Here is a 24,299-nt window from a genome sequence, read left to right on the forward strand (position 1 = left end):
ACTCCATTGTGTGCCAAATGTAGTATCATACAAGTATTATACATTACGCATTTATACAATGCATCATGTACTTAACTGTGTAGTGTATGAATATTACAACCATAGTATTGGCTCAAATGACACACTAATGTGTTTTTTTTTTTTACTAACTGCAAGTATGATGTTTCCCAGTCAAATGCATGTGTGATCCTGCTAGCTTTAGAGAAAAAGCAGCAAAACAGTAAACAAAAATGAATTTGTGTTCATGTATCCTTTTATGCCCAACAAGATCTCAGTCCCTTTAGATGGAGATGTAATCATATCTGCAGTAAAATATTACTCTTGTATGGGCATGCTGGTCTGAAAACAAGGTGTGTTCTGGCGCATTGTTGGCGTGTTGCTATTTTGAGGCAACTGAAAACCACTTTTTTTTATTATTTAAAGAGCACATTAGCAATATGTGCCTATAGGCGGGTGCACAACGCATGTACACTCTGCCTGTTACACACACAGGGATGCGCAGCAGCACACAAACAAACACAAAAATAAAAAGATATTATTGTGTGCATCAAGATAAAAATGCTTTGGTGGAATCCGGCTTGTCCTGTAGATGGTCTGCTTACACACTTTAACCTCATGCACGAGCAGATCCGTTTCCTCACTAGAGAAGAGTTCAGTTTTTCCGCTTGCAATTTCCGCCATGTAAATAGCGAATCCGCCATGGCACGAGCGCAACTGTCTTTTAAAAGGAATGGGAGATGAGACTCTGATTGGTTTATTGGACGTTACGCCCAAAACACACCCATTACTCATCAAGAGACTAGGTACAACCCTTTTAGACCATGCGCTGGGCGCGCCGACCATTGTTAAACTAGCAAAAGTGGATTCAGACACGCCCTAAGTGCACCTGCGTTGTGCGCTTTAGACCATGCGCTTAGAACGGTAAAATAGAGCCCAAAGTATCATCAAGCTCATTAGCAAATAGCACTTTTGAATAATTCTTCAGATGGGAAAATGTCAAAAAGTGCAGCGCTATTAACCAGTGTTTGGGGTAACGCATTACAAGTAATTTGAGTTACATAATCAGATTACTTTTTTCAAGTAACTAGTAAAGCAATGCATTACTTTACTATTATTACTATTATTACATAACAAAATATCTAAGTTACTTTTCAAATAAGTAATGCAAGTTTTTTTCCCATGTATTTACTGACAGCTCTCCTGTCTCCATGTTGAGAGAAATTGTGAGTGAGAGTAGAGGTGTTGTTTGCGCTGTGTGAACATGATGGTTGTAGTTTTAGACTAAATGAAAGCAGGCATTTACTCATCTCACTTGCACAAAAACAGAGTCAGTATTCCTGAAAATTAATAAAAACAAAACAGTGAAATGAAATCTCAGAATATTGCACAAACCTGCAATAATTAAATATATTAAATTTAAATATATCAAATATACTTAGTATTTAATCTCACTTTATTAACCAATGTCTTTGCTGCTGACCTTCAATGATCCAATTCAACCATACTAATAAGCAAAAATGACCTTAGATAAACTTTAGACTTTAGATAATCACATTTGTGTTTTATTTATTTATTTATTTATTTTTATTGCTGAAGTAAGAGTGTTGAACTTTCTTCTCCTGCGTCCTATTCTTCTGCAATCCAGAATGGCAGCAGAGCTGAAAGGTTTGTTTGGGCTGCACCCTCTACTGTACAGGAGTGAATTTGCATTTTCTTCAGCCTGAGGCTTATTCATAGTAAAAAAAAAAAAAAAAAACAAGCAAGCCCAGCCCAGGTGAGACAAAGTAACACAAAAGTAATGTAATGCATTACTTTCCATGAAAAGTAACTAAGTAACGCAATTACAATTAGTTACTTTTTTAGGGAGTAACGCAATATTGTAATTGTAATTTTCCTCAAAACTGCTATTAACAATGTAACTTAGGCCTTGTTGTCTTAAAATAAACTAAATAGTAAACACACTATAGCTGCTGTACAATATAATGTTACTAACTCTAGTTTTTCCAGCTTGCACCGAGAATTGCTTAGTAGATCACCAAGGTTTTCAACTCCAGAATCTCCTAGTGCATTCCCACTCAGGTTCAGCTCTCTCAAATGTGAAGGGTTTGATTTCAGAGCTGAAGTCAGAGCACAAAAACCTTTATTTGTTACATCACAGCCTCTTAATCTACATTGGAGAGAAACGAGACAAAAAAAATCCTCTTAATTCAGTTACATAATCTTAATGGCAAACATACAGAAAGAGTGATTACAATATCTTTATTTCAACAGATCACAGAACACATCACTAAGGTTTCTGTGTACTCAAGCTTTTTACAAGAGATTGAGCATAATGTCCACTGAGATACTGAGCATAAAATTCTCACAGCAAAGTTATTTTTCACTATTCACTCAGGGGTTACCAAGAATTTCAGAACAGCTGTTATAATGTGATATTTGAAGTGATATTAAGCATTTTGATTATTGTAGTTGAATATTATTTACCTCAGTCGCTGCAGTTTACAGTGTGAATGGTTCAGTACATCACATAAGAGTATCACTCCTGTGTTTTTTATTTTATTCCCACTGAGGTCCAGCTCTCTCAGGTATGAAATGTTTGAGCGCAGACCTAGAGCCAGGATGAGACACTGTTTCTCTGTAATACCACATCCACAGAGACTAGAAGAGAAAAGAGAAAAGACAATTGCTCAGTTCCGTGTTCATATGTGAGTTAAATGCATCATGATTAAACACCATACAGTACACTAATTCACTAACAACAACCTGTAAACTTTATTGTATGACTATAACTAAGACAAGAGAATAACTAGGATTTGAGTATACTAGTTACAACCCAAGTCTGGAACGTTATAAGTATTACCAGAAAAAAATGTCTTAAGCCATCTTCATTTGGACAAATTCATTTGAATTATTGCACATTAACATACAGCATCAACAACAGAATCAAATGAAAAATTACCATTTAAACTTTCACATATTCAACTTCAAATTCTTAAAATTCTTAATGTGAGAAAATAATGAATATTTTGTACATGGATCAATTTAATTAGTCGTTTTTATAATGTAGTTTACCTTCACTAAATACACATTTTGCTTAATAATAGTGCAAATTAATAGTACCATTAAGCCTGTAAAAAAACATTTCATTCATGTTGTTTTGTCTTTTCTCACTGGTGTCTCATTTCACAGTAAAGATTTCAGATTCAGCATATGAAAATTTTATAGCCACAATGTTTCAAATTTTTCAACATTTATTGGAGAATTATAAGATTCAGATAAGAATCAAGCCCATTGGCTAATAGCATACACTTAAAGGGTTAGTTTACCCCCAAATGAAAATTTTGTCATTAATTACTCACCCTCATGTTGTTCCAAACCCATAAGACTTTTGTTCATCTTTGGAAGACAAATGAAGATCTTTTTGATGACAGAATGCTGTCAGATTTCCTTCCATAGACTGCCTTTGCAACACACTTTGATGCTTCAAAAAGTTAATAAAGAGATCGGAAAACTAATCCATATGCCGAACCTGAATAACACACAAGAACAAACCTCTTCCGGAAAGTCAAACGTGCTGCGTAACACATGAGAATGAACCTTTTTTGTTATGCAGCACGTTTGAGCTTCCAGAAGAGGTTTGTTCTTGTGCGTTATTCAGGTTAGGTTGAGTTTCTGCCTATTTTCGCTGATCAATGTTTACATGTGAGTAAAAGCCTCAATTAAATCTATTCATCATAACAAGTGATCGATTCTCTTCAGAAAATTTGGACTAAACCGCTCAGTTCATATGGATTAGTTTTCCAATCTCTTTATGAACTTTTTGAAGCGTCAGAGTGTCAGTTGCAAAGGCAGTCTATGGAAAGAAATCTGACAGCATTCATTTGTCTTCCGAAGATGAACGAAGGTCTTACGGGTTTGGAACGACATGAGGGTGAGTAATTAATGACAGAATTTTCATTTTGGTGTGAACTAACCCTTTAAATCACACAGTAACCGCTGTACAGTATAATGTTACTAACACTAGTATTTCCAGCTTGCATTGTGGGTTCCTCAGAAGGACAGCAAGGTTTTTCACTCCAGAGTTTCCTAGTTTATTTCTACTTAGGTTCAGCTCTCTCAGATGTGATGGGTTTGATTTCAGAGCTGAAGTCAGAGCAGAACAACCTTCATCTGTCATTTCAGAGTCTCGTAAACTACATTTGGAAGAAATGAGAAAAAGGCTGTGTAAAGTTAAAAACTTCATGGCAAACAGGAAGAGTAAAATAAAATGTTTAAGTAAATGAATAAGAAATTGTCTTTATTTGACAAGATCAAAGAATACTGAACTTAAGCTCTCCACAAGATATTAAGTATAAAGCATTTTGGTTTAAACCACATGTGTGTAACCCTGCCCCTGGTGGGCCACTGTTCTGCTCAGTTTAGCTCCAAACAGCTCCAAACCACCTGCCTGGATGTTTCTACTAATCCTGAAGAGCTTGATTAGCTGATTCAACTGTGTTTACTTAGGGTTGGAGCTAAACTCTCCAGGACACCCCTGGTCTAAACTGTTTAAGTGATTTTCAGGCATTTTGATTTTTGTAGATGAATGTTACTCACCTCAGTCTCTCGAGTTTACAGTGTGAATGGTTCAGTATATCACATAAGTGTTTCACTCCTTTGTTTTTTAGTTTATTCCCACTGAGGTCCAGTTCTCTCAGGTGTGAAAGGTTTAAACACAGAGCTGAAGTCAGGTTGAGATACTGTTTCTCTGTAACATTGCATCTACACAGCCTGAAGAGAGAAATGGGCCTAGATCCATGATGAATCCATGAAGTTAAGGATTTGGGTGTCTTGTCTGACAGTAATTTGCCATTTTAAAAGCACTATGCATAAAAAATTATATATATGCTGTACATATAAAATGTAACCAAGGAAATAAGCCTGACTATATTGTAATTCAGTAAATGTGTGGATATTTAATGGCAGTTAATCTAAGGAAATGGACATTTATAAATGTATATTCACATGCAGAAATGTAGATAAATGTGAATACACACTTCAGTTTTTCCAATCTGCACTGTGGATTTTCCAAAAGACGACATATCTTCTTCATTCCTGAGTTCCCTAGTTTATTGCCACTCAGATCCAACTCTTTCAGGTTTGAAGGGTTTAAATTAAACGCTGAAGCCAGAGCACTACAACCTTCTTCTGTAATCTTGTTATTATTCAGCCTGCAAAGAAAGAAAACAGACAGAAAATGTTTTGTAGTTTGCAGTCTTAATTCCTTCTCACTTTATTATTGTCATCTTTGAGTCACTGTTGATAAAAGCATCTGCTAAATTAATAAATGCAAAATATTAATCTTAACCAGTTATTTAAAATACAGTATAAACAATGTTACATTGTAAATATACTGTGCTACAAAGTATATTTGAAAAAAGTTAAATACTCACTGAAGTGTGCTGAGTTTACAGTGTTTATCCCTCAGTAGAGCAGCAAGCTGCTTTACTCGTGTGTCTCCTAGTTCACATTCACTCAGATTCAAAACTCTCAGGAGTAAGGGGTTTTCACCCTGAATTTCAGTCACATAATGACAGGCTTCAACTGCATCTGGACTCAAAAACCTACAGAAGAGAATATGAAGCTGGATTCAATTAAATTATATAAAATATTACTTAAAAGCTCAGTTTCTTTTTATCTTGAAACCACTTTACCTTTGATTTGACAAATTCTTTTGCATATTGTATTACTAAAAAAATCTATATAAATAACTATTTCATCATGTCTCACCTCAATTTTTTCAGTTTACAGTTTGGATCCTGTAGTAAATCATTGAGCTCCTTCACTCCTGATTGTCCAGGATCATTTCCTGTGAGATCCAGCTCTATCAGGTGTAAAGGGTTTGATCTCAGAGCTGAAGCCAGAGCTTTATATCCTTCCTCTGTAACACTACAGCTTGATAGTCTACAGAAAAAAATATATATAAAAATGTATTAGCTGATTAATATCACTGCAAAAACAGAATTCACCATCTGAGAGACTCATGTCTTTTTCGTTTACTACAGTAATATTGTAACAAAGGAGAATGTTATTATCAAAATAAAGCAATGGCTCATTTAACTCACCTGAGTTTTTCCAGGGTGCAGTTTGTATTTTCTAATCCGTTCTGGAGTTTTTTCACTCCTGAATCCTGCAGATTATTGTTGCTTATGTCAAGCTCTTTCAGACAGGTGTTTGTTCTCAAGATTGTAGCTAGAGCTGAACAGCTTTCCTCTGGCAGATTACAATTACGTAGCCTAAAATGTTGAACAGGAGTATGGTTTTTGCAAACACAAAGATGCCAACATTCAATGAAAATTACTGAAAATTATTGTGTTTCGGTCACTGTATGATTTACCTGATTTTATTAAGACACACTTTAAATGCACAATAATAAAAGAAAACAATACTCACTGAAGTTTGGCGAGTTTACAGTGTTTATCCTGTAGTAGAACAGCAATATGTTTCACTTTTGAGTCTCTTACTTTATGTCCACTCAGATTTAGCTCTCTTAGGAATAACGGGTTATTATGGAGAACTCTAGTTAGATATTGACATGTTTTCTTTGCAGCAGGAGTTTGTAACAACCTTGAGACAGGGGAAGAATACTGATATTATCTGCCCTCTAATAATTTTTTTGGTAACACTTTACAATAAGGTTCATTAGTTAAACATTAGTTAATGTATTAACTAACATGAACTGACCATTTATTACTGTATTTACTAATCTTCGTTAACATTAGTTAATGAAAATACAGTTGTTCATTGTTTGTTCATGTTAGTTCACAGTGCGTTAACGAATGTTAACAAGATTTTAATAATGTATTAGTAAATGTTGAAATTAACATTAATAAAGATTAATAAATGCTATAGAAGTGCAGTTCATTATTAGTTCATGTTAACTAATGTAGTTAACTAATGTTAACTAATGAACCTTATTGTAAAGTGTTACCATTTTTTAACAACTGTACATTACCTCCTACAATAGTAGAAGGATAATCTATAAATAGTACACCAAATAGCATGAAAAAAAGTGAAACATTTCTGATGAATGGTCTATTCATACATCGTAAGCATTTTATCATAAGAGTCACATTTATTTGCAGTACACATTTAAAATGATTGAGTACAGAAAGTCCTTAAAAAATGCTAGATCTACTTATTTTTCAAATCTCTTAGAAGAAAACAAACACAACCCTAGGTATTTATTTGATACAGTGGCTAAATTAACGAGAAATAAAGCTTAAACTTCTGATGTTTCCAAACAGCACAGCAGCAATGACTTTATGAACTTCTTTACTTGCAAGATTGATAATATTAGAGAGAAAATTATAACCATGCAACAGTCTACTACAGTATCGTGTCAGACTTTGCATTGTAGTGTCCCTGAGGAAAAATTCCATTCATTCGTTGCTTTAGGACATGAAGAATTGCCTAAACTTGTTAAATCATCAAAATCAACAACATGTATGTTAGACCCTATACTGACTAAGCTATTGAAAGAGATGCTTCCAGAGATCATAGATCCTCTTTTTAATATTGTTAATTCATCTTTATCACTAGGATACGTACCGAAACCTTTTAAGCTGGCTATTATTAAACCTCTTATTAAAAAACCACAACTTGATCCTAGAGAATTAGTCAATTACAGGCCGATCTCGAATCTACCTTTTCTGTCAAAAATACTAGAAAAGGCAATATCATCGCAACTACATTCCTTCTTGGAAAGAAATGGTATCTGTGAGAATTTCCAGTCAGGATTTAGACCATACCATAGTACTGAGACTGCTCTCATTAGAGTTACAAATGATTTGCTCTTATCATCAGATCGTGGTTCTATCACTAATATGTTACTAGATCTCAATGCTGCTTTTGACACTATTGACCACAACATTCTTTTGAATAGACTTGAAATTTATGTTGGCATTAGTGGAATTGCATTGGCATAGTTCAAATCTTACTTATCTGACCGTTATCAGTTTGTAGTAGTAAATGAAGAGATGTCATATCAATCACAAGTTCAATATGGAGTACTGCAAGGCTCAGTACTAGGACCGTTGCTTTTCACTCCGTACATGCTACCCTTGGGAGATATCATTAGGAAGCATGCCGTTAGTTTTCACTGTTACGCTGATGATACTCAGCTCTATATTTCTTCGAGTCCTGACAAAACATACCAATTCACAAAATTAACGGAATGCATAGCTGACATAAAAAATTGGATTACCAGTAATTTCTTACTACTAAATTCAGAAAAAACAGAGATTCTAATTTTTGGACCAAAAACTTCTTCACGTAATAACCTAGAATACTGTCTAACACTTGATGGCTGCTCTGTTAAAGGGGACCTATTATGCAAAATTCACTTTTGCATGGTGTTTGGACATAAATGTGTGTTGGCAGTGTGTGTACACAACTACCCTATAATGATAAAAATCCACCCATTCCTTTTTTTTTTAAATCCCCTTAAATCATAAGCAGTGTCTCAGAACAAGCCATTTCCAGATCCCTGGCAGTGTGACGTCACATTAGCCACAGGCCCCGCCCACAAATGTTGACAGACACAGCCGTTTTAACATAGAACCGTCCTGAGCAAGTTCACAGCAAGTTTACACAGTCCGCCATTGCTGCACTGACGAGAATGTCTCCCAAGCGTTTTAGGTGTTCTGTAGCTGGATGGATTAATCCACATAGCTCTCTCCATTTACTCCCTCAATCTGAGCCGCTGAAGACGAGGTGGGTTAATTTTGTTTTTGAAGAAAATGCTCCCTCAACTCTACCGAAATTTGTTTATGTCTGCGCGAATTATTTCACACCGGACTGCTTTGTGAAGAATGTCAATACAAAGGGACAATACAAAACATACAGTCTCCAGAGTGATACTGGATACGGCAGTAATAAAGGTGAGGGCACTTTATTACAGTTCATCGGAGTTGATTTACGGATGTAAAGTTTACCAGTTTATTAAGCACCACCGAAAAGGCATAATGTCTTTATATATTTGTTTACTGTTAGTTGTAACGATCGTTTATGTGTACTTCGCTGTGTATCTTGATGATACACAGAGAGAGAGAGTTTATGGATAATATTTAATGCACACTTGCACTGTGTTTTAAACTCTTACAGTGATTTTCTAGAGTGAAAATGGATGCTTCATATTTTATGTGAAGTACAATAAACGTTATAAATCTCATCGGTAAACTGGCTTGTACTAATATAGTGTATAAAAACAAGAAGACAATATAAGTTATAACCGTAATTGAACTAAACTATACCTGTTCTATCTCCATGCAGCATGTCTTCGCAGTTTCTGACATTATAGTGCATCCTGATTGAATCCTGACAGGGGAGAATGAGCTCTTGAAGCTCCACCCTCTTAGGCCGAGCGCAGCAGCTCATTTGCATTTAAAGGGCACAGACTGAAACAGCGCGTTTTTGCTCAACCTCAAAAAGTGGCAATTTTAACGTTATAAAAAATTATCTGCGGGGTATTTTGAGCTAAAACTTCACATACACACTCTGGGGACATCAGAGACTTATTTTACATCTTGTAAATGGGGGCATAATAGGTCCCCTTTAAGTCTTCGTCATCAGTTAGGAACCTGGGTGTGCTCTTTGATACCAATCTTTCATTTGAAAGCCATGTTTCTAGCATCTGTAAAACTGCATTCTTCCATCTTAAAAAAATATATCTAAACTACGACATATGCTCTCAATGACAAATGTGGAACAGTTAGTTCATGCGTTCATGACCTCAAGGTTAGATTACTGTAACACTCTGCTGGGTGGTTGTTCCGCTCGCCTGTTAAACAAACTACAGCTGGTCCAAAACGCAGCAGCTAGAGTTCTTACTAGAACTAGGAAGTATGACCATATTAGCCCAGTTCTGTCAACACTGCATTGGCTCTCTATTCAACATCATATAGATTTTAAAATCTTGCTACTTACCCACAAAGCACTAAATGGTTTAGCTCCCCAGTACCTGAGTGAGCTCTTAATGCATTATAGTCCTTCACATCTATTGCGATCTCAGAATTCTGGACAGTTGATAATACCTAGAATATCAAAATCAACTGCAGGTGGTCGATCCTTTTCCTATTTAGTACCTAAACTTTGGAACAGTCTTCCTATCACTGTTCAGGAAGCGGACACATTCTGTCGGTTTAAATCTAAACTAAAAACACATCTGTTTAAACTTGCATACACATAAACCATTATCTATTTCTATAATTCAAATCATGTAAATTGTTAGGCTGCATAGATTAGGTCAGCCAGAACTGGGATCATTTCCCATAACACCTGATGTACTCGCTACATCATAAGAAGAATGACTACGCTAATATTAGTCTCTCCCTGTTTATCCCGAGGTTTGCCGCAGCCTGCCAGATCCAGGCCGTATCCAGATGAGATGAAGGACCTGCATCTAGACATGATGATAACGCAGCCCTGAAGTGTCAACTAAACTTTCCCTTGCGAAGGCCTCCTTCCCTTTCCTTTCCCTATGTACAGATAAAACGTTATCAAAATTATTCCAGTTCGCATAGATCCACCGACACATCTAATTCTGTATTATGCGGACCAGACAGGTAAATTAAAAATACCAAGCTTCTGCACACATACACACTCAAACATGCAAACCTACAGACTAAACACGTAAAATGAACAGCAAGAATGCATTAAAGCTATTCGGTTTTCAGCAGGAAAGATGTCATTTAAGCGGCCCCTAAAGTAATAATTAACAATTTTTACAACGGTAGTGATTCAATCAAAAACCAACTTTAGCTTGATAATAATTTTCCTATTATTACTGTGAAGCTGCTTTGAAACAATATGTATTGTGAAAAGCGCTATATAAATAAAGATGACTTGACTAGTGATATAACAAATAGAGCACTGTTGCTGAAATCGTCCTGTCTGTTGTTTATATATATATATGCAAGTAATTGTTTTTTACCTATAGGGATGCATTGACATGTAATTCCCTGTCAAGGGAACTCGTGCTGCATCAATTGACACTGTGGAAAGCTCTGCGTGATTGCGTTGTGAAGCACGTGTGAAATCAGTCCAATGGCGTGACAAGACATCAGAGGCGGGTGACGTTACATCCAGAAAACTATAAAGTATGACCAAACAGTGCAGCGCTAGCTTCTGTGTCTTCAGATAGCACTATATTCCATGTATCCTTCCTTCCACAACACAGGAAGTTCCTGAGGTTCGCTTTCGGGGGCAAAGCGTACAAATATTGGGTTGTTCCATTCAGTCTAGCTTTATCACCCCGCACTTTCACCAAATATATGGATGCAGCACTGGTACCGTTGTGTCTGCAGGGCATCCGCATTCTAAACTTTCTAAACTTTCTCTCCCCGGTGTCATGTGACTCGTTAGTGTTACAAGGTCTCAGGTGTGAATGGGGAGCAGGTGTGTTAAATTTGGTGTTATCGCTCTCACTCTCTCATACTGGTCACTGGAAGTTCAACATGGCACTCTCTGAGGATCTAAAAAAAAAGAATTGTTGCTCTACATAAAGATGGCGTAGGCTATAAGAAGATTGCCAAGACCCTAAGAACTGAGCTGCAGCATGATGGCCAAGACCATACAGCGGTTTAACAGGACAGGTTCCACTCAGAACAGGCCTCGCCATGGTCGACCAAAGAAGTTGAGTGTACGTGCTCAGCGTCATATCCAGAGGTTGTGTTTGGGAAGTAGACGTATGATTGCTGCCAGCATTGCTGCAGAGGTTGAAGGGGTGGGGGCTCAGCCTGTCAGTGCTCAGACCATACGCCGCACACTGCATCAAATTGGTCTGCATGGCTGTCGTCCCAGAAGGAAGCCTCTTCTAAAGATGATGCACAAGAAAGCCCGCAAACAGTTTGCTGAAGACAAGCAGACTAAGGACATGGATTACTGGAACCATGACCTGTGGTCTGATGAGACCAAGATAAACTTGAACATTTTCACTTAGGGGTGTAATCACTTTTGTGGCCAGCAGTTTAGACATTAATGGCTGTGTGTTGAGTTATTTTGAGGGGACAGCAAATTTACACTGCTTATACAAGCTGTACACTCACTACTTTACATTGTAGCAAAGTGTCATTTCTTCAGTGTTGTCACATGAAAAGATATAATAAAATATTTACAAAAATGTGAGGGGTGTACTCACTTCTGTGAGATACTGTATTACTGCAGTTTCCAACAGAAATTAACACTAGAGGCAGTAAAACAGCAAGCACTTTTAATCGTTTTCATACACAGTTATGATTATAGGGTCAGATTATGGATTATTAAAGACTTGTTTTCACGTCTCCTTACACAATATTATGTTATGATCTCAAAACACTTTTTACCAAAGTGCATGATTTGTAAACAAATACATTTTGGACTTTGCATCGCTTAACCAGCTCCATATGTTTTGCTTTTCTGACATAACAAGCTTGTTCGGTAGCTCAGCTGGTAAGGAATTGTAATTAGATGCGGAAGCCTTGGGTACGAATCCTGTGAAAGACGAGTCACGGTAAAAGAGCTCAAAGATGAGAAATTGAAAAAAAGCTAAAATGCCATGATTACGAATGCTTTTTATGTCACATTTGCTTTTGTTAACACTATCGGGTAGGTTTAGGTGTAGTGTTGGTGGTGCATTACTTTAAAACGTAATGGAGCATTACACTTTTAGCGCCACTCACCAGACATTTTAAATCAGAACTGCGGTGACACGTTTAAAACCAATGTAAAAACATACTATATTCACGTTCATCTGTTTGAGAAAAAAACTGAACACACTTTTAGCGCCACTCAGTGGACATTTCACATTGAAACTGTCACGAAACGTATATGGCGCTACGTATTTTCGTAGCGCCACAGGTTCCCCACAGGTACGTTTTTCTAATGAGACTGGGCTGACATTAACTGCCTGGAAATGATGGCTGTCTTTCTTGCTCTCACAAATTTCCTCCCAGGTCTCAGGGGCCACTATGTCCTTGTCCACTCAGACAACACATCAGTGATTGCCTACATAAATCACCAGGGGGGTTTGCACTAGAGGTCTGCTACCTGACCCGAGCCCGACAGGTCCTGAAGATCTTGCAGGTTTTGGGTCGGGTTCGGGTTAAGGTTTCATGAATAGCTTCGGGTTTGTGACTGAGAAAAACTATATAGGCTATATAAGATTTGCGTGCCATTTGCAGTGTTGTGGCCGAAATAGCATGCGAGTTTGGGAGCACATTTATTTAAAATTTATATATTAACAGAACTGTTTTGCGCATGTGCTCCCGCTCTAGCGTGCTCTTTCGGTCACAACGCATTACACGGCACTCAAACCTTTAGCTATGAGTGTGATAAGACAAAAAATTACTGAGGGAAAACTTATTACAGTGCCAAATGCAGGGAAAGCTGCACTACAAATTCTACCAAATAATAGGGAAAATATTCATCAGACACAGTCACTCCTCGTGTTTGCTGCATAACAGATGAGCCAGGGTGTAGCACAAAATTATACACAAACTACAAAATTACTACGCAATAATGTGTGTGTGAAGTGAATGTGTCATGATCCCAGCCTGTGTTCCCCTGTCTTGTGGACTTTTGTTGTATTTCCTGTCCTAGTGCCATGTTTTGTAGTCCTTTGTAGTTTTTCTAGTTTAGTTATCTGATTGTTCCCAGGTGTTTCTTGTTTGCCAATCACCCCTTGTGTATATATACCCCAGTGTTTCTCATGTTCTTTGGTGTTGTCCTACTCAGCTGTATCGTGTGCATTTGTTTTAGTTCTTGTTGTTCCCTGTTATGGATTAACCAGTTCATTGTCTGGACTCTTGTGTTCTCTGCCTGGATTTACCTCTGTTGTTTTGTTTAAATAAACTCTTAAACTGCATCTGGATCCAACGTGCCATCTTCTAAAACAGCCACGTTACACCAGAACACCAGACCTCACATGGATCCAGCAGTGAGACTTATGCAGGACTATGTACTGGACTTCATCGAGCTGGCTCATTTGACAAACTTGGACACGGTATGTCTCATGATTTTTTTTAGAGGGGGGCTATCCGAGCCACTCAGTTAAGTCATGCCACTACATGACCCTCATTGGACGTTAGAATTTTATATTGACTTGGCACTGCAACTGAGCGGCTCAGCATTTACTGTAGGAGTTGTGGAGGAGGAACCCGACATTCCTGCTGTACCAGCCACACAAGCCAAGATGGCCGCCATTCCAGAGCCTCTCCCTAAGATGGCCGCCACTCCAGAGCCTCTTTCCAAGATGGCCGCCACTCCAGAGCCTCGTCATGTCTCAGCAGATCTTCCAGAGCCTCGTCACGTCTCCGCAGATCTTCCAGAGCCTCGTCGCATCTCCGCAGATCTTCCAGAGCCTTGTCACGTCTCCGCAGATCTTCCAGAGCCCTCTCCAGCCCGTGAGTTCACGCCTGAGCCCTCAGCCAATATGGCTGCCACACCTGAGCCCTCAGCCAAGATGGCTGTCACGCCTGAGCCCTCAGAGATTGCAGCGCTGGCCATTATAGCCACAGCCATTTGCTGTGCGTGGGCTGCGCACACATCCGCTCCACTCCATGAATCAGCTCCAGTCCATGAATCCGATCCAGAGACCGCTCCCGTCCATGAATCCTTTCCTGAGTTTATTCCAGTCCATGAAGTCATTACAGAGCCCGGTTCAGTCCTCGAGTGTTTTGCTGAGCTCGTTTCAGTCCATGAGGTCATTCTAGAGCCCGCTTCAGTCCACGAATCCTCTCCTGAGCTTACTCTAGTTCATAAAGTCATTGCTGAGCCTGACTCTGATCCTGAGCCTGTTCTCATCTATAAGTCTGTTCCTGAGCCTGAGTCTGTTCCTGAACCCAAGTCTGTTTCTGAGCCTGAGCTTGAGCTTGAGTCTGTTCCTGAGTCTGTCTCTGAGCCTGTTCTCATCTACGAATCTGTTCCTGAGCCTATTTGCGTCTACAAATCTGTTCCTGAGCCTATTCCTGAGGTTGTTTCTGAGCCTGTTCGAGTCCACGGGTCTGATCCTGTTTCTGAGACTGTTCATGAATTTGTGCACTCTGTACCTATACCCGTCCACGAAATTGACACCAAGCTTACTCCAGAATCTGTATGCCTTGTCAGCTTTGAGAGGTTTGCTTGGCCCTGGTTTGCTGCTGATTCGCCTTGGGAGTTTCTGATTCCATCTACTAGGCTCTGGTGGTCATCTGCTCCACCGTGGGGGTCTTCAAGCCCGTCTACACTGCTGTGGTGGTCATCTGCTCCGCTGTGGGGGTCTTCAAGCCCATCTGTACTGCTGTGGTGGTCGTCTGCTCCACCGTGGGGGTCTTCAAGTCCGTCTGCACTGCTGTGGTGGTCATCTGCTCCACCGTGGGGGTCTTCAAAGCCCGCCGGCTCCGCCCAGGTCCGCCTATGCCCCACGGCCCATCTGGATCCAACGTGCTATCTTCTAAAACAGCCACGGTACAGAATGACTGTAATGAGCATAACGCAAATCAAATAGTCACGCTGCTGTCTCTCAGAAATCAGAGCTTTATCAAGAGTACATCATAAACATTTTCTACTATTTGATATATTTAAATGTTTCAAACCTTGTACGATAAGATGCACAAGTGTAAACTCTATGAATGAAATGAGCATGCACAGTATGTTCGTAAATCAAATAGATGCGTTTCTTTTGTGTTTCTCAGAAATTAGCTTTGTCAAGAGCAAGCTACTTTCATCTAAAACTACCTACATAATACATATTTTGTATTATTTGATATGTGTATTTAAATCTTCCTGTGGTCCCAAGGAAAGATGCTTTCACTCAGGTGCCAAAATCAGGGAGCAGCAGGCTGAGGCCCAGGGAATGGAGTCTCTACCCTGAGGTGGTGATGCAGATATGGAGGGTGTTCAGCCAGGCACAAGTGGATCTGTTTTCGTCTCAAGAGATGTCTCACTGTCCATTCTGGTTCTTCCTTATGCATCTAGCTCCTCTAGGACTGGATGCTATGGTTCAGACATGGTCGAAGCTACGTCTGTATGCTTTTTCCCCAATCACCTTGCTACCAGAAGTTCTGGAAAGAGTTTGCTGGGACAAGGTCTGTCTTATCTTGATTGCCCCATGATGGCCGGGCAGAGTATGGTTTTCAGATTTTGTGTCTCTCCTCGACAGATTCCAGTCAGCAGAGACCTTCTATTCCCAGGCGGGGGGCTCAATATTCCACCAATGCCCAGAACTGTGGAAACTGTGGGCGTGGCCTCTGACGGGACCCATCTCATAAGTTCTGGTCTCTTAACTGAGGTTGTTGAGACCATTCTTCACTCCAGAGCTCCATCCACAAAGGAAATTTTATGCCCTGAAGTGGAAAGTATTCACATATACCCCTTTTCCACAAAGGCAGTTTGAGTGCTGGTTCAGAGCCAGAGCCTAACTTCAAATCAGTTCTTTGTCTTTCAACACTCAAAGCACCAGCTCTGAACCAGGAAAAGTGATTCGTAAGTAGTACCAAAACATTGCTGGTCTAGAAGTAAGAAACTTGTGACTGCCATTTTTGAAATAGCAGCTAATCGAGCTAATAGCAGCTCGATTGTAATCTCTGTCTATACAAATTACGGCGAGCCATGTTTGAATGCCGATGTAGGTTTGCAAAGCCATGAGCATCGATAGTAACGAAACGTCCGCCATTGTTGATGGAAGGCTTGTTCAAGATGCATCGAAGCTGCGTGGACCAATTGGCATATGACATCGGAGTGCAGCGGGTCCGCGGGAGCGTTTGTAGAGCATATGACTCCTTGTGCTTTTGGATCGCTCTCACAGTGCTTTGGTGTCGTGCAACGATCGGTCTGTGCGGCTCAGATGCATCTCGAACAAGCTTGGTTTGTTTGTGTTTAGCACTGCAACACTAGCGTTGCTGTGAAAGATGAGACGTATACACATTCCAAAACAGTTGGAAAAGGTAGCAATAAGAGGCCAGAAAAGTTAAATGTACATATAAGGAACAGCTGGAGGACCAATTTGCAACTTATTAGGTCAATTGGCAACATGATTGGGTATAAAAAGAGCCTCTCAGAGTGGCAGTGTCTCTCAGAAGTCAAGATGGGCAGAGGATCACCAATTCCCCCAATGCTGTGGCGAAAAATAGTGGAGCAATATCAGAAAGGAGTTTCTCAGAGAAAAATTGCAAAGAGTTTGAAGTTATCATCATCTACAGTGCATAATATCATCCAAAGATTCAGAGAATCTGGAACAATCTCTGTGCGTATGGGTCAAGGCCGGAAAACCATACTGGATGCCCGTGATCTTCGGGCCCTTAGACGGCACTGCATCACATACATGAATGCTACTGTAATGGAAATCACAACATGGGCTCAGGAATTTGTCGGTGAACACAATCCACCGTTCCATTCGCCGTTGCCGGCTAAAACTCTATAGGTCAAAAAAGAAGCCATATCTAAACATGATCCAGAAGCGCAGGCGTTTTCTCTGGGCCAAGGCTCATTTAAAATGGACTGTGGTAAAGTGGAAAACTGTTCTGTGGTCAGACGAATCAAAATTTGAAGTTCTTTTTGGAAAACTGGGACGCCATGTCATCCGGACTAAAGAGGACAAGGACAACCCAAGTTGTTATCAGCGCTCAGTTCAGAAGCCTGCTTCTCTGATGGTATGGGGTTGCATGAGTGCGTGTGGCATGGGCAGCTTACACATCTGGAAAGGCACCATCAATGCTGAAAGGTATATCCAAGTTCTAGAACAACATATGCTCCCATCCAGATGTCGTCTCTTTCAGGGAAGACCTTGCATTTTCCAACACGACAATGCCAGACCACATACTGCATCAGTTACAACATCATGGCTGCGTAGAAGAAGGATCCGGGTACTGAAATGGCCAGCCTGCAGTCCAGATCTTTCACCCATAGAAAACATTTGGCGCATCATAAAGAGGAAGATGCGACAAAGAAGACCTAAGACAGCTGAGCAAATAGAAGCCTGTATTAGACAAGAATGGGACAGCATTCCTATTCCTAAACTTGAGCAACTTGTCTCCTCAGTCCCCAGACGTTTGCAGACTTTTATAAAAAGAAGAGGGGATGCCACACAGTGGTAAACATGGCCTTGTCCCAACTTTTTTGAGATGTGTTGATGCCATGAAATTTAAAATCAACTTATTTTTCCCTTAAAATGATACATTTTCTCAGTTTAAACATTTGACATGTCATCTATGTTGTATTCTGAATAAAATATTGAAATTTGAAACTTCCACATCATTGCATTCCTTTTTTATTCAGAATTTGTACAGTGTCCCAACTTTTTTGGAATCGGGTTTGTAGCACCCGGTTCGTACTGGTGGAAAAGGGGTATTCCTAGTGTAGTGGTCGTCAGCTGGACCCAGTTAACTGCCCTGTTGGTACAGTGCTAGAGTTCCTGCAAGAGCGATTCACTGCAGGGTTATCCCGTCCAATGTAAAGGTCTATGTGGTGGCCATAGCTGCTTACCACATTCCTTTGGGTGGAATGTCTTTAGGGAGAGACCTGTTGGTAGCACGTTTCCTCCATGGTACATTAAGGCTGAGGCTTGCAGTACGCACTAGGGTACTGGCTTGGGATCTGGCCTTGGCTCCCTTTGAGCCTATGGAAGTTTTTGAAGAGTTTTTGACTCTTAAAGCATTGTTCCTCCTGGCTATCACATCTCTTAAAAGAATAGGATATTTGCAAGCCCTGTCAGTTGCCCCTTTATGCTTGGAATTTGTACCTGGCATGGTGAAAGTTTTTCTTCATCCGAGACCTGGTTATGTTCCCAAGGTCCCCACTAATGTGGCTAGATCTATTGTATTACAAGCCTTCTGTCGTCCTCCCTTCTGGGACGCTGACCAGGAAAGAAATAATCTGCTTTGTCTAGTTTGAGCTTTAGATGCTTATGTCCACAGAGCTGCCCTGTGGCATAAGTCAGAGCAACTTTTCTTCTGTTTTGGGCCACCCAGGAAGGGGTCCCCAGTGTCAAAGCAGAGAATGAGCAAGTGGATAGTTGAGGCTGTCTCTCTTGCTTATGAGTCGGCCAGGCAACCTTCCCCTCTGTCAGTCCGAGCCCACGCTACCAAGAGTATGGCTACTTTAGTGAATAGCCAGGGTGACTTGAGGATCACAGTGGGGCATAACCTGCCGAGTCAATCTCCGTGGGTCCCCCAATGCTCTTGCACACCGCAAGCTGTGGAACTTCCGGTTGAACCCGCTGGTCCTTCTCATGGAGGGCCAGCTGTCTCATTTAGGGCTCCTCTGGACAATCAGATGTCGATCGCGGCATCAGAGGGTGAGCTGAAGTTCTCTGGAGATGACAACTCAGCTGCATTACCCCCTTCAGGGAGAGTAGCGTTGCCTCGAGTGGAGCCCTAGAAGTTGGACGACTGGTATCTCGGGGTGGCCCAGGCTGGTTCCCAGCCCCCTGTCCCAGTGTCATTCTTTCCAGAAGTGCATGAGGAGGTTACTAGATCATGGACGGTGCCTTTCTCTGCATCGGTCTGGTACCTCCTCCCCCCTTACTACCCTTGATGGTGGGGCAGCCAAGGGGTACATGGTGATCCCCCCGGTGGAGCGAGCTGTTGCGATACAATTGTGTCCAAAGAGCACTGCCACCTGGAGGGGTAACCCACATCTCCCATCCAAGGCCTGTAGTTCTCGTCCGTTCTTATGGCGAAGGCTTACAAAGCCGCTGGACAGGCTGCCTCTGCCTTGCACGCCATGGCTCTCCTGCAAGTATATCAAGTCAAGACACTAAAAGAGCTGCACAAGGGTAGTTCTGACCCAGGGCTGATGCAGGAGCTGCGCACAGCGACTGACCTCACCCTATCCCCCTGTCTTATAGGCAGAAATCACAGTTCTACTGGTGCTATAGAGCCAGTCCCTCCAGGCGATATGAAGTCAGGGTTCTACAGCCCCTACTTCATTGTACCCAAGAAAGGGGGTGGGTTACGGCCAATCTTGGACCTGCAAATTTTAAATCGGGAGCTTCACAAGCTCCTGTTCAAAATGTTGATGCAGATACGCATTTTCGACTGCATCCATCCCCAAGATGGTTTTGCAGCAATCGACCTGAAGGATGCATACTTTCATGTCTCGATTCTCCCTTGACACAGACCGTTCCTATGCTTTGCATTCAAGGGGCAGGCATACCAGTACAAAGTCCTCCCCTTCAGGCTGTCCCCGTTGCATCGCATCTTTACAAAGGTCACGGAGGCCTCTTCGAACCGCTGCAGTCTGCTGAGCTGCGGAGCTGAAAATTCTGTCAATAAAGACAATGCTCTTAACTGCGCCAGCTTCCATCAAGAGGGTAGTGGACCTGTAAGCATTTTTGGTCAACGAATCGTGCCTAATTCTCACATTATTGGATATGTGCCTAAGATTCCCACCCCCTTGGGTTAAGAGCTCACTCTACCAGGAGTGTTGTTTCCTCTTGGGCATTGGAGCATGGCTCCTCGCTGACAGACATATGTAGAGCTGTGGGCTGGGCGACACCCGACACCTTTGCTAGGTTTTATAGCCTTCGTGTAGAGCCAGTGTCCTCCCTGCGGGCAGGATGTGGATTCCACAGCGTCCCTTTCCCCGTTAACTCCCTCAAGTCGGAGGTATCACCGGCGATACCACCTCGGTTTTTTCTTACCAGTGTGAAAGAGACTCAAAATACTCTGTCAGTGTTGCACATACAATTAAGAGTTATACACCATTTTAATCTGTGAAATATCTTCTTTTATTTGTGTACACTCAGATTAAAAACAAAATGTTGTGCTTTTTGTAAAATAAAGAAAACTAACATGATGCGTGATCTGTCGTCTCCCTCTGAACGAATCTGATCGTTCTCAGAAAATGAACTGTAACTTAATGAATACTAATCACAAAAAAATGAGACTTATGTCTAAAGAAACGTTGAAATGTCAGGTTTTAAATCGTGTAAGTCAAATCGAAAACAAAAATTCTCTGTTTATGTAATCTGTATGAAAAGAGAGCCATGTCAGACGCCCGTGATTCAGCTCATTATCCGCTAATGCGGCCACGCCCACGGAGCGAGCGCTAGTCAGACGCAAATTCTGAGGCAATACATGTATACATCGTCTCAATTGTGTATTTATTGTCTTGAAAAGTGTTTATCTGTATGTTATAGGCATGATTAGTGATCTCTGGAAGCCTCTGTTAGTTCCTGGAATGTCACATGATATGCCTGTTCTTCTTTAGAGTAATTTGTGGACTAAAGGTGTACAGAGCGCCCTCCGGCTGCAAGTATGAATTGAAAACACAGTATCCAGTGCTCATAGTGATGACAATAAATATTGAATAAATATTACTCCTCTGTATAGAAAATTGACATAAACATGAGAATCCATCAATATTTCTCCAAATGTGCATGCTTTTAAGCTAAAAGGCTATATGAAATGCCATAGAGGTAACATGAATGTTCAGATGCTTTGCATCACAGAAATACATTTTATTTTAAAGTATATAATAGAAAACCATTATTTTAAATTGTAATAATATTTCACAGTATTGCTGTTTTTTCTGTATGTTTGATATACACCATGATGAGCTTGAGACATGTTCACAGAGAGTTTTTTCACATTGCCTACCTGACTGAAAGAGCTCATTGTTATGCAGGTCATTATAGGTCATTATGCGAATCCTTTGTCTTCTCAGGTGTGAATCACAGCATTATTCATGAAGATTCACGCCTCAATGCATACTGTGTTTCTTGACAAAAAGTGTCTTACAAAATTTAAATATCTATATTGTTTTATATGAACGAGTAGGCAGGATAATTTTTACATAATTTTGAAGCAAAAACTCTAGTCTACAACCTCCAATACCCAGAAGTCTTGTGAACACAGATTTATTTATTTTTTTTTGTTTTTTTTTTTTTGGTCTTATTTCAGTGACTTAAGTTTTTTGTTTTTTCAAAAAACAAACATGTACATACATGTTCCTCACATATTATGGTAGCCTAGTTTGTGCTGAATACAGTGTAATGACACTTTTGTCATTAATATGTTTATGAACAACTGAAAAAAGCACAAATGTCAAGGCATGTCAAAACTTCTCCAGGGCCCAAAAATCCTCAGACCCCAGAGGGTTAAAGGGCATGCTTTCCCAGTGTTACTGTTACTCTTACTGTTTGGGTCAAGCGGAACAACAGTAATAGACTCTCTCCGCATAAGCCCTGTCCTATCTTCCACCCTAGTAGGTGCGGGGGGATCAGGTGGCTTACTAGGGGCGCTGGAAGGGGGCAGCAATAGTGGCGTTTTGTTAGGGAACCCAATTCGACAGTATGTTCCGAAGTGACATCAAACGTGACCGACTGAAAGGGAAAGTCTCGGTTGTGTATGTAACCCTAGTTCCCTGAAGGAGGGAACGGAGATGTCACGTTCCATCGCCACAGTTGCTTGTACTACCGCTGAACCAGTGTGACTGTATTACAAATGTTGTGTTGGTTTAATGGGAAATAAAAAAAATACTTTATTATATATATATTGAATTATGTTCATTTATATAATAATGGTTATCCTGATGAATCATTATAATGCTAAAGAGGGTAATAAAGCAGACTTCAAACATACATAAGAATGAAATCAAATTGAAATTTTTTTAGCATGTAATGAACAAAAAACTGAAAAAAAAAAAACTGCACATATGATACAAGGACAGGGAGAGAAGTCCAACTAATCAGAGATTCTCTGGTGCATGCAAATATACTAAACTACTTTTGAATGATATTCTTGTGGAAATTCATTCTCCTCTATTTAAGCACAAGGATAATCCAAATAAACTATTGAACACAGTTAGATTTATTAGTTGTTTTCTTGTCTTTAAAAGGAACTCTTTGTTCAAAACAAATCATGCATTTTATCAATAATTTTAATCGTATGACAGATAATAGTTTTTATTTGATGGAAAGGTATTTAATGATAATGTTAAAGATAACTGATCTCTGAAAAGTAGAAAAATATATGCAGAAAAAAGACATAATATTAATGGAGATTTAAATTTATTTTGTTGGTAGGCAAGTCATCCCAGATTTGGATAGTGCAACAGGAATCATTTGTTCCTGTGTAAAATATTCACATTTGATGTGAAAGGGACTTTAGTCATTTCAAAGCTTTTATAAATGTCTTTAAGGTTTAATTATATTTTAGCTAAATTGTTTTAAAACGACTGCACTTTATTTATTAATTAATTAATTAATTAGAAAACACTCACATCAGTGTCTTTAGTTTACAGTTTGGATCCAGCAGTAAATCATTGAGCACATTCACTCCTGATTGTCCAGGATCATTTCCTGTGAGATCCAACTCTATCAGGTGTGAAGGGTTTGACCTCAGAGCTGAAGCAACGGCGTTATATCCTCCTTCAGTAATACTGCAGTTTGAAAGTCTACAGGGGAAAAAAAATAAATAAATAAAATCACACTACAAGCTGAATGTCTCATTAGATATGCAGATAAACAATGTGTGAGTTGATGAATCAACTATCACCTAAAAATTTACCAATTATTGCCTGAAGAACCATGACTCAATCTGAATCTGATGATCTGTACAGTCTGTATTGTACAATATTTATCATGTCAAGCTGAATGTCAATGATCAGTATGTACAGTGCATCCGGAAAGTATTCACAATTTTGTTATGTTACAGCCTTATTCCAAAAGGGATTATGTAAAAAAGGCTATCGTTTCCTGTCACTCTAACCTCTCTCTATTAAATCTCTCCCTCTGTATTTTGAGGCACACGCATGCACAGCACCTTGCCTGAGCCAATCAGCGTCCAGAAACCTTGACCACGTGATCTCCCCCGCCCTCACAGAGATGGTAGTTCAGTGCAGCGGGACACGGAGACGGACGGTGAAGTTATAGCCGCATAATTTGTTTACAATTAGTTTATAGATCGTCTTTTGGACGATGGGTTGTGCGTGAATGCAAAAATAAGTTTGCAATACTTAACTCAATAGAGTCAATAGAGTTATTCCCGCGATGTAACGAGATGTGCATATGTATGCGTGTATTCATAAGCGTGCGTGTAACCCAATAATATCTTTATTATTGTCTGTGCTAGAGATACACTTGTTGTTATTATTACATTTATGTTCCTATTTGAAGCAAAGTTTGCTGTATTTCTATATATTTAATGGGAGAATTGTTGTAAACAACTTGCTACACGCTTCCTCCATGTATGGCGTGTTTTCATAATATGAGCTGTTTCATGTGAAGGTTTTAAATTCAGTCTCTGTCTTCCAGTGTGGTCTGTGCATGACTGAAATGCTTTGCTTCGCTCTCCACTCAGGTA

At 39.9% G+C, this 24,299-nt stretch overlaps 2 protein-coding genes across 5 annotated transcripts in view; one reads left to right on the top strand and one right to left on the bottom strand.

The window, feature by feature from the left end:
* The window catches only part of LOC127513157 (NLR family CARD domain-containing protein 3-like), a 106,847-nt gene that overhangs the window by 4,297 nt on the left and 78,251 nt on the right, over nt 1-24,299 (bottom strand). For all 4 annotated transcript variants that reach the window (XR_007930352.1, XM_051894748.1, XM_051894749.1 and 1 more), the window contains 10 exons: nt 23,218-23,391; nt 6,433-6,606; nt 6,105-6,275; nt 5,770-5,943; nt 5,433-5,603; nt 5,037-5,210; nt 4,597-4,770; nt 4,020-4,193; nt 2,485-2,658; nt 1,994-2,167 (listed from right to left, as the gene is read on the bottom strand). Coding sequence is in view for 3 of the 4 variants with exons in the window: in XM_051894748.1 (XP_051750708.1) it covers nt 1,994-2,167; nt 2,485-2,658; nt 4,020-4,193; nt 4,597-4,770; nt 5,037-5,210; nt 5,433-5,603; nt 5,770-5,943; nt 6,105-6,275; nt 6,433-6,606; nt 23,218-23,391 (1,734 nt within the window). In the remaining variant the exon portion in view is untranslated. The remainder of the gene's footprint in view (nt 1-1,993; nt 2,168-2,484; nt 2,659-4,019; nt 4,194-4,596; nt 4,771-5,036; nt 5,211-5,432; nt 5,604-5,769; nt 5,944-6,104; nt 6,276-6,432; nt 6,607-23,217; nt 23,392-24,299) is intronic.
* On the top strand, nt 6,600-16,240 carry LOC127513158 (uncharacterized). Its single transcript, XM_051894751.1, has one exon. It carries the CDS (start codon nt 14,075-14,077, stop codon nt 15,500-15,502), a length of 1,428 nt encoding a protein of 475 aa, XP_051750711.1. The 5' UTR covers nt 6,600-14,074; the 3' UTR covers nt 15,503-16,240.

This window comes from Ctenopharyngodon idella, chromosome 5 (assembly GCF_019924925.1).
Source record: "Ctenopharyngodon idella isolate HZGC_01 chromosome 5, HZGC01, whole genome shotgun sequence".
Lineage (NCBI taxonomy): Eukaryota > Metazoa > Chordata > Actinopteri > Cypriniformes > Xenocyprididae > Ctenopharyngodon > Ctenopharyngodon idella.

What these genes read in the sequence shown, in the direction of transcription:
- LOC127513158 (XM_051894751.1), top strand. Translation starts at nt 14,075, where the DNA reads ATGCCACTACATGACCCTCATTGGACGTTAGAATTTTATATTGACTTG.